General features: G+C 52.4%; 1 protein-coding gene across 2 annotated transcripts in view; it reads right to left on the reverse strand.

Moving 5' to 3' along the window:
- The window catches only part of FHL3 (four and a half LIM domains 3), a 13549-nt gene continuing 3134 nt past the window's right edge, over positions 1 to 10415 (reverse strand). Inside the window, exons 2-6 of one of the 2 annotated variants that reach the window (XM_008635126.2) lie at positions 4271 to 4452; positions 4019 to 4193; positions 3195 to 3364; positions 2847 to 3033; positions 1 to 1888 (exon numbers count right to left, since the gene is read on the reverse strand). In XM_008635126.2, coding sequence (XP_008633348.2) covers positions 1737 to 1888; positions 2847 to 3033; positions 3195 to 3364; positions 4019 to 4193; positions 4271 to 4452 — 866 coding nt within the window. In that variant the 3' untranslated portion in view covers positions 1 to 1736. Of the gene's footprint in view, positions 1889 to 2846; positions 3034 to 3194; positions 3365 to 4018; positions 4194 to 4270; positions 4456 to 10415 lie in introns of both variants that reach the window. The other variant, XM_017736207.1, reaches the window with a different exon arrangement.

A 10415-nucleotide genomic window follows, 5' to 3' on the forward strand; every position in this document is an offset into this window, starting at 1 on the left:
TGTCACGAAAACGGTTTATTGTATAAAGCAGTAAGAAATACAGAGGACGCTGAGGTTTAGGACAATTCGTTCTGGAGATGGCTCCAAGCTCCTCATAATAGCAAACACACAAACTGATTTGCTGTCATCAAAGCTTCCAAACAAGGATTCAACAAGGATCTGAACACAGAGTAATAACACCTCAACATGCATAACATTTTCTGTTCCTAAATGAAGCCCGGGCAGGGGGCTAGCCCCTTCATCCTGTAGTTGTGTACAAAATGATGGATATTCATGACAAATGAGTACAAAAGGGAAAAAGCCTACAAGAACAAGTTTTCAGAAAAGCATGTGGCTGACTAAGCAGGAAAGCAGGCTTGGCGAAAGTGCCCCAGCGAGACAGAAGCAGAAGGATGTAGAGACAAGGCAGGCATGAACAGAGGGGCCTTAGCCCAGGGCCAGCTCAGCCATTGGGAAAGGATTGGTCAAGGCCTCATGTGAGTCTGAGATGGCTCAAGATACCCTATTTTGCAGTTAGGGCCAACTGGGACCTGGGCAATGCAAAGTCCCCCTCCCCTACAGGTGCCACCTTTGCTTTGGTTCTTGTTTGGGACACAGTGAAGGATGAGTGTGGCTGGAGAGAGCCACCACTCCCTGTCTACCACTGGGGGACACAGGCAGCCCTGGAGGAGCAGGTTGTGGACATCCTGCTGCCCCCTCAGCTGCTCTCTATGCCATGCTCCTGCAGACCCTCTCAGTGCTCCTAGCAGCTACCAATTGCAGGCACAGTCTGTGGGCAATGCTCCCTTACCTGAATTAATGGAGGTCTCTGGTGTTTCCAGTGCTGCTGGCAGCTGGGCTCTGTATAGCAGTGCCCATCCCATGGATCCTCATGAGAGGGATGGAGCAGGAATAAAGCCCTGAGTGCTCACAGCCTTCAGCATGCCCTTCTCTAGGGCTCAGCCAGATGCATCTGAGCATCAGCAGGCCAACGCTCCTAGCTCCAGCTCAGCCACCCCAGCCATGGGAGGTCATGGCACAGGTGGATGGGAATGGGGTAGGTGTGGGTAGGCAGAATGCCCCATACCTACAAGTGACTTGAACTCCTCATTCACAGCTAAGAGAGCACCTCTGGCCTGCAAAGAGCGAGATGCTATAGAATTCCAGAGGTGGATCCCATCTGACAGGATATATGCTCCTGGCTACATTCCAGCCTGGTGTCTCCAGAAGAGAGTGCCCTTCATGCCTGGGTCAGCTGTGCATATGGGAAGGCTGTGCAAAGCCAGCTGCAACACAGGCCAGCACAGCCAAGCTGCACGGCCCTGAGCTACTGCCTTGGGTCACACAGAGCAAGGGAAGCACACAGAGAAAAAAGAGAAGTCAGCGCTGTGCTGAGGAGTGAATACATGCTGCCAGTGTGCAGGTCCAGCAGCCCAGTGCTGAACCTGCTCCTGCCCTTTGCTCAGCTGGGGCCCTGGGCTTGTGCCTGGTTAGACTGGAAGCAAAAAGAAAGAGTAAATAATGGGGGGTCTTGAAGCTCCTTTTTCAGCTTTGTTTAGCTTTGACTGCTCAGAGCCATAGCACAGCGTATTCTAGCCTTCAGGGAGGGGGCACAGGAACCCCCTAAACACACTGCAGTTTGGGCTCAGCCCTCATCTCCTGCGCCTTGTGTTCCGCCCCTGAAATGCTGCTGGGGAATCTGACACAAAGGCCCTGAAGAATAGAGGAAGCCCCTGCCCCACGGTGTCCTCGGGGGCTCATAGGTCGCTGCTGCAGTCGCGGCACAGGATCTCATCGTTGTCGGGGATGAAGCCTTTCCCCACCAGCGAAGTGCTGCAGCGAGCGCAGTTGAAGCAGTTGTGGTGCCAGTGGCGGTCCTCAAAGGAGACGTATTTGCCACCGCCAAAGCCTGTGGGAGGGACAGAGGGCAATGTCAGAGTCTCTGGGGAAACTGGGCTGAGCTTCCTGCACAGACCGAGTCCTGGCCTGCTCATCTCCAGGTCAGGTCTTCACACATGGCACTGGTGGTGGCACCCAAAACACCCCCCAGGATCAAATACATCTGAAATGCAAATCTCCACTCTTGTGGGGGAAAAGCACTAGAATTGCTTCAGAACAGACTTTGCAGGGTTGACATATTTGGACCAGAATCACGATTTTCTCCCCTGGGAGGAGCAGGGAGACGAGCTGCACCATCCCATGGATGAAGGCAGACAGAACTACTGGAATCCTGAGAAGAGCCATTCTGCCATCAGCTCAGGCCCAGGCTCCTGCAGAGGCTCCACAGTAGTTTCCTTCCTCTACTGGCAGTTGTTGGACTGGTGAGCTGTGACCCTCTTCTCCCCAGGACTGCAACAAACATGATAAGGACCAGAGGGGAAGTGGGTGTCCAGGAGCTGTCCTCAGCCAGAATCATCCTCTGAGTCACCAGCTGATGGAGGGCTTCTCCTGCCTTTCCAGCAGCAAGAACCTGGGAGTTGCAAGGGGGAAGGTCAAGTGGGGGATGGCAGGAAGGAAGCCAGACTCTCTTGGGGGTTCTGCAGAAGAGGATCCCTTACTTCCCCTGCCTTAGGCAGGTACAGCAGATCCAGACTCCCCTGCACCAGGCGCTGCTCTAGGCTTTCCCTATCTGTGAACAACCTTTTCACAGGACATGGCAATCAGTATCAAAAAAGGCAAGCTAGAGACATGAGATCATGCTTTCAGGGGTCACTTTGGAGCCTTTACCTGTGGGTAGAGGGAATTCCTCCCACAGGACACAGTTCACCAGTTTGAAAGATGCAGACAAAGGGACAGAAGTAGCCCCAGGACTGCTGCATCAAAGAGCTCCTCCCTCATGGGGTTCCTCAGAGAGCTGTTCTGCTCACCTGTGATGGGCTTTGTGCAGGCGCTGCACTTCTTGGCATAGAGGTTTCCAAAGCACTTGATGCAGTACGGGTTGTCATCCTGGGAGGTGAACTGCTGCCCAGCCAAGGGGGTCTTGCAGCCTGTGCAGACAAAGCACTCCTTGTGCCAGGGCTCATCCCGGTAGGTCACTCCTCCCTTGGTGAGGGTCTGCAGAAAGAGAGCATATGCTGGTGACACACAAGTGAAGGGAAACAGCATAGCCGGGGTGCTGGCACCTGAACCCTCCTTAGATAGGGCTCAGGCAGGAGCAGGGAGTTCCCTATCCCTGGATCAGAGCTGGGGGCTCTGGGCTGTCAGGCCACACTTACCTTTTTGCATCTAGTGCAGCGAGGAGCAAACTTGCTCTCATAACAGGGGACACAGTAATAATCCTTCTTGTCTGGGATGAAGGACCGTGACCCAATGGGCTGCTGGCAGCTGCTGCATATGAAGCAATGCTCGTGCCAGGTCTGTCCATTGTACTCCAGCTTACGGGAGCCTGCAAAGAGAGCCCTGCAGTGACAGAAGGGAGCAGCACATGTGCACACAGGGACGTGGGGGGCTGGGCAGGATGAACTGTGGTCCTGCACACCTGGCTCTATGCTTCCCCTCCCCATGGCAGTTCAGGACCATGGGCAGCTGGAGCGGGGGCCTCAGGCCCATACCACAGCCACAAGGGAAGGGCTGCAGGAACACGTCCCCAGCACTGGCACAAAGGCCATGGCACAGATGCTTGACGGCAGAGATGCCTGACGTAACCTACATCTGAAGATGGTGCCAAAGTAGCCAAGCAAAGACACACACACCTTTGCCTCAGGCTGTCTCCAGAGACACTCATACACCTTCAGTCATTCTGTCTCTTCTTGTCAGCACACAGCAGAAAATGCCCAGGAAACCCTTTGTTATCTCCACCCTCATTCACTTCCCCATGAAAAAAGGGAACAGACAGATGGGGCTGCTGTGGTGATCACAGCTTGGGATCATGCTGTCTTGCTGGACAAGCAAAGGACCTAGCACTCTCCATACAGTGACAGGAGGGCAGGAGAACAGAGATCCAACTCTCTTTCATGCTGTTCTCATGCTGGACCTGCAGCCCCAATTGACACCAAGGGACCAGGAACAAACTGCAATGCTCAAGTCCGCCTGCTCCTACCTGGCATGACGGTCTTCTCACAGGCGATACATTTGGAGGAGAACTCGCTGCAGTAGCAGTCATTGCACAGCAGCTCCTCGCCCTGGCAGGTGAACGGCTCATCAGCCAGAGAGCGGTCGCAGCGGAAGCAACGGAAGCAATGCTCATGGTAATGGCGATCCTCGTAGTACAGCTCCTGGGAGTACAGCCAGGATGAGGAGGGGACCAATGGCCCTGGGAACCGACCTGCTTGTCTGCAGGGCCCCTACTCACCCTGCAGTCATGGCCGATCAGCTCCTTGCACTCATCGCAGGTGTTGGCAAAGTGTGCATCGTAGCAGGGGATGCAGTATGGGCCACTGTCCATCTGGATGTACTTGCGCCCATATAAGGACTCCTTGCAGTTGTCACAGTCAAAGCACTCTGTCATGGTGCTGGTCTGAGGCCCTCTTTCACCTGCTGAGATCAGGGCAGGTGTGGGTCAGTGTCAGCTTACGGTGTCCAAGATGTCCCTGCACAACCCTGCCACCTCCAGAGGCCAAGGACCAGAGTCCCTGCACTGAGCCAATGGCTGCTGTCAGGAGTGTGCTCCTGCCCTGGGGCTGCATGCTCTTCCCAATGAGCCTGCAGACATTAAGGCCTGCAGTGAACCTTGCTTCAGGCTTATACTCCAGTTCACAGCTGGAGCACTTTGTCACCCCTCAGAAAACCTGGACATGTCAGCATGCCGCTAAGCTCCTCACTCTTTGCTACCTTCCTGGGAAGTGAAGCATAAGTAAGACCAAAAGTGAGAAATTTCCTGCATGAAAAGTTTTGGTTTGGCCATGTGGTTGTGTGTCCACTGTTATATCTGAGAGCCAGGCACCCTAAGGGAGATCTGTCTGCCCAGCTGCATTTCAGAGACCCACTCTCAGTCCTCAGAATGGTCCATAGCAGGATTCCTCCTGATGGCTGAAAGCTCTGCCTGAGGGGCTGCTAGCAGCTCAAACCCTGGAACTTCTCCAGAGGTTTAAAGCAGCTGCTCCATAGGGAAGCAGGAATCAGGCAATTTGCACTGTGCCTTGGCTGTGGAGCCTCGTCCCAGCAAACTGTTCTGCATGTGTTGCTCCAACTACAAACACTCTCCAAGGAGAAGCTATAGGGCTAGGTGTGTGTTCCACAAGCACCTGTTGGGGCCTGGCATGAAGGAGACCTGACATCTCTCCTTGCCCCTTATCTCCCTCACAGACAACAGGTTTGTGGAACTATTTTGCTTTGGAGCACTAACTCCAGAACAAGAGTATCTTCCTCTTGTTTAGTTTAGCTTGGTTATTCCTAAACATGGAGTTTTTCACTGGCAAAATCACACCTTTCTTTAACCCAGGTTGCTGTCAAGCGTAGATGAGCCCACTGAGTTACAGCCCACTGAGTTACATCGGAGCTGTCAGCTGCAGAGCACCCCCACTTCCGTGTTCTTCACGAACCCACCCACTTCAGAAAGCAATTACAGCTCAATCTGCTGTTAAGCATTTAATGATCAGGAAGCTCCCTACCAGCCCCTGCACCCCTCCCCATGGCCGGCTGTAGGTTGGGAGGCAGCCTCCAGGCCAGGAGCTGATCCAGACAGCTCTGACTCACAGCCCAGAGCTCCCCAGGGCTATTCTTGGCCAAGCCACACAGCTCCCAGCTGTTGTCAAGCCTGGTATGTGCCGATAGGACTGACAGAGAATAAATCCAGTGTTCCCACATGGCTACGTGACCAACCGAGGGGGAACAAAGTCCCTTTTCAGACACTCGTTACCAGCTGCCACCCAGGCCACTGCCCGCTCCGTGCCCTCCAGCGTGGCAGGCCAGCGTGTGTGGCTGCGGCCACGGGAGCAGCTCCACAGCATGTCCCTGCGAGCAACGTGGGCTGGGGCCAATGCTCCACTAGGCCTCCCCCAAAGCTCCAACCAGCAGCTCTGTGTGCTGTCTGCAGAACAAGGCAATGTCCAGTCTGTTACTGGATGCAAGGCAGGCACATGGTGGTTTGCTGCAAGGTGTTGAACTGGACTTGCCCCAGTTTTGTTCCAGCTTGTGCTGGCCCCCCCCAGTGTCCCTCTCCTCTGGGGCACCCCAAGGCGCTCCCGTGACTGGGCAGCAGCTCCCCTGATCCCCACACAGCTCCTGGCTGCTTCTCACCCACTGCTGCCTTCTCTGCCACCCCACTTGCCTTCTCTGCCTGAAGCCACCTGGGACCTTTCTCTCTGGCAAATAATTAAATGAAATTTCCAACTCTCCTCCACCTCCTCCCAGCCCTGGTGAAGGGAACTTTCCAAGGTGTGTCTGTAATAAAAGGACCTCTAATGAGCACTCCTGGCCTGGGAGCTAAGGCACCGCCAGAGCAGGGAACTTCCATGTTTCTCAGTGGGCTGCACTTTAGCTCTGTGGTCCAGTAATACAGGCTCAGAGGACATCAGAAAACACAAAGGAAGAAAAAATGACTTGAATGAAGAAGGCTGGGGTTTTACAAATGACAAGGAATAAGCCTCCTGAGCACCACTACCCTGTCCCTGATGCTGTCAGAAGAGGAAGTGAAAAACAAACCCTCCAGAAATGATATACCAAGGAGGACCCTAAAGTGGTGGGGCAGGCTTGCCTCCACTTCGAGTAGTTCCTCCCCAAAGTCTCTGTATGCCTGCTGCACACTGCGAGCTGAGTGCTGCTCCCCAGGCTGTGGGTGCAGCAGAGCCAGGCCCGGGAGCCTCACGTGGCCAAGGCTGCAGTCAGCACACATGGGAGCAGACTTTGCGCTGCCTTTTCAACAGAACAAGAACAGGCCCAGGAAGTTTGCTCGGAGTTATTTGTGTTAGATAAGCTGTTTGCTCCCTTTGTTCTGGTCTCACATGCAGAGCTGGGCAGGGGCATTAAAGCCTGGGCAGCACCAAAGCAAACGCAGCATCTTCGATCCTAAGATGTGGCACTGTGAGACCAAGCACACCAGGAAGAAGAAGGTGGGACAAAAGAAATGGAGTAAAAAAAAAATAGTAGAAAAGCCCACAATTCTTACTGTGATTGTAATGATGAACCTGGAAATTCCCTTCCTTATGAAGGAAAGAGGTAGAGTTTTAAAATGCATTAAAAATCCCTTTAATTGAAGCTCAGATATAGAAGGTACAATACAGGCCATTGCTCTTGTGCTAATGAGCATGTGCTCATCCTTTGCAGTCTGCACCACCCAGTAAACATCAGCTGTGTGTTGGGTGTGCTGGGCTGATGTCAGGAACACCTCAAATGCTAACCAAGGTGTTGCCCTATAATGATGGGATTGCAACTGCAAATAGTGTTTGCCCATTGCCAGATGGCTCAGGTCCGGAGGGACAAGCCTTGCTGAAGCAGGTCCCTTGTACAGGGTGATGGTGGAGCTGGATGTGGGATATTGCTCAGCTGTCTCACTAGCTGTTGGAGGGCAAAAATAAACACAGATATTTGCCTGCTCACGGAGCAAAGGAAGTTCAGTTTCTCTCCTGTGCCCATGAACAAACAGCTTTAGGAACAAGAGCTCCACTCACAAACAACATTTAAAGTGCTCCAGGATGCAAATCTGATCAGTCTGGAGCAGAGCTCAGAATAGCCCCACATATGGGAAAGGTCAGCAATTTGTCAAGGACGCACAGCAAAGTCCACTTTCTAATTAGAGAGTAACATGCACCCAACACCACCCTGGTGTCATTGTCCGAAGCCAATGGCTTAGCAACAGCCCCAGGAGATTATTACATTAATTTTAGCACCAATAAACAGGGGATTTGTTATGCAAAGGAGGCAATACATACAGACCAGGGCCCAATCCACACAATCACTGAAGAGTTTAACTGGCCTTTTGAGACTGTTCCTCCTACAATGAACTCCTTTGGTGTAGAGTCTTGTGTGTGTGGTGAACCTGTAACCTCATCTAACTTCACACCAGTTTCTTGTTTGTTGTCAGGTCACAATCAGCTGCTCCACAGAGTCATCCTAGAGTAACCGAGGGGGCTGTTCCTAGCGAAACACTTCATCTTTCCAGGACACAGGAAGAGATCTGCTTCTGACTGCCTGTCAGGTCCCTGCCTATTCTCACCTCCCCAGGGTTGCCTGAGCATAAAAATAAGCAGTTGCAGTTTACACCTAAACAGACACGCAGAAGAGAAAGCACAGGGGCAGGCAAGTATTCCCCATGTAAGGATGAAACCATTCAGGGACATGGCTTTGAAAGACGGTCCTCAAAGCACTCCAAGGTCAGCAGGGGAGAAGAACGCTTTTTGCTCCTGCTAGCTTTCCAGAACCATTATGGGTCCTGGAATCTGCATGAAATTGTTTCTGCCTGCTGCCGACCCTAAAAGGCAAACCAGCTGCTTGCTCTGAGGAGCAGCTCCAGCCCCTCCATTATGCTGGGAGTGCTTTTATTCCACGTTTCCTGACACCACTTCTGTGGATCTGCACAGGGTCACTGTGCACCCTGACCCCAGGCTGGCCCTGCCAGCCCAGGTTCTTCGGGAGTGGGGGTCCAGCTCCCTGGGGTGCTGTGGGATGGGGGTTCCTCCATACTTCCTCATGCTGCTGCCTACCTGTACCCTGTCACTCTGCTCCCAAACCCACCAGCACTGCTGCAGACCCAGTGCAGCAGGAAGAGCATCCCTGGGGCTGTTAGAAGAGGGCTTGAGGCAGCTGGGTAGAGGTCCCACTGCTCCTTCAGGGTGACCCAGCCTGCATGGGGCACCCTTGGGAGCTGTGTTGCATCAAGCCTTCACCCGCCAGCTTGCAGCACCAGTGAGTCACTTCCTGCCCTCAACTCTCGCCTCCAAGCTGCCTTCCAGTCTCAGCCTTCCACGGGACAGCTCTGAAATCTTAAGTAGGAAGGGGTGCTCCAGCATGGCATGGAGTAGATTCCTTGCAGGGACCATCAGGGGAGCCACAGGCCTCACACAGCAGCTTCCCCATCACCAGCACAACCAGAGGATGCTGCAGGTCATTTCTCCAACACACAGGGAAACTTTGGTTCTCACAGTCAGCCTCAGAGGCAGGAGATAAGCAGATCAGCTGGGTGTACAGATCAGCAGATAAGCAGATCAGCCTCCCTGCACCACTGGGGTGTTGTGCTTATGCATGTCCATACACTGAGCTCTGCTGAGCAAGCTGTACATCAGCCTTTTCCCCAAGCACGGGCAGGACACCCTCCTGCCCAGAGCAGTCACGGGTTGCTCCAGGCTCTGCAACAGACTGAGTGAAACAGCTGGCAGCATTGTAAAGAAACACCTTGCATGTCAAATAAAATAACTTGCTGTCAGCAAGGTAAGCAGCTTCCTGGAAATGCCCACAACTTTGTGAGGGAGAAGTAGCAGAATCTGTTAAAGCATCTCACAAGCCACAAGATGTAAACTGTTGCATGATTTGAATGCAGTCTTAGAATGACAAAATAAAGGTTTCCCGTTGTTCAGAAGGGATCTCTGAGGTGCCCCATCCAAAGAACAAAGCCGTATCACAGACTGCTCCTGACAGCTCTGCATATAGATAAAGGACAGTGCCAAAAACACACCTATCCCACAAATGTCTGATTGTACTCTTAAACAGAGTACAATCAGTAAGAAAATCACACCTGCTTCCAGCCCCCAACCTGCCTGGAGGTGCCTGCAGGAAACATTGTGCTGTTTGCACAGCTGTGATGGAGACATCACACCTGGTCCAAGGTGAACAACAGCAAACCGCCACCACCGCTGCGCTGGACTTGTGAAGTACCAGCAGCACAGGCAGAGGCAGAAGAGACAATTCAGCCCTTACTCTGGACTTACCTTCTTTAAGGAAAGCTAATTCTACCAGGGTCTGAGAAAGAAGCTGAAGAGTCCCTACTATGCAACCATAAAATGAAAAACTCTGCCTAGTAATAAAAGGAGGGAATGGTTTCAGAGTTAAAAATCTATCACTAAACATCTGCAGGGGTTAACTAACTATTTTAGGTTCTGAACAAAATCCTGGCCCTTCAGAGGTATAGCTAACAGCAGTAAAACTGTTTGGGAACACACAAAGCAGGCAGCCTATGTCACTCTGCTGACATTAAACTGGAATGTTTGCTCAAGAGATCAACTGTTAATCTTATTCAAAATGAGCACAAAGTAAGCAAATTCTGTGCACTCAACAGGAAATCAGGAATTGAAATAATTTGGGCAGTTTGGACCCATCACATTCCAACAGACCATTAATTGATGGAGGAAGTCTGAGAGCAGAGGAGCAAGACACCAGAAACTTCTGCCCAGCTCAACACAGACCCTTCTGTCAGGAAGTTAAGAAACCCATGGCTTAAAAACATGCCAGGAGAGATTCTGGCTTGTCTCTGAGGAGGCTTCAGAGAAAAGAGAGACAGCCTGGCCAAAACTCTACATGACAGGTACCTTTCCTGCCACATGCCAGTGACAAGCAGAGGATGTTTG

This window comes from Corvus brachyrhynchos, unplaced genomic scaffold (genome assembly GCF_000691975.1).
Source record: "Corvus brachyrhynchos isolate BGI_N302 unplaced genomic scaffold, ASM69197v1 scaffold65, whole genome shotgun sequence".
NCBI lineage: Eukaryota > Metazoa > Chordata > Aves > Passeriformes > Corvidae > Corvus > Corvus brachyrhynchos.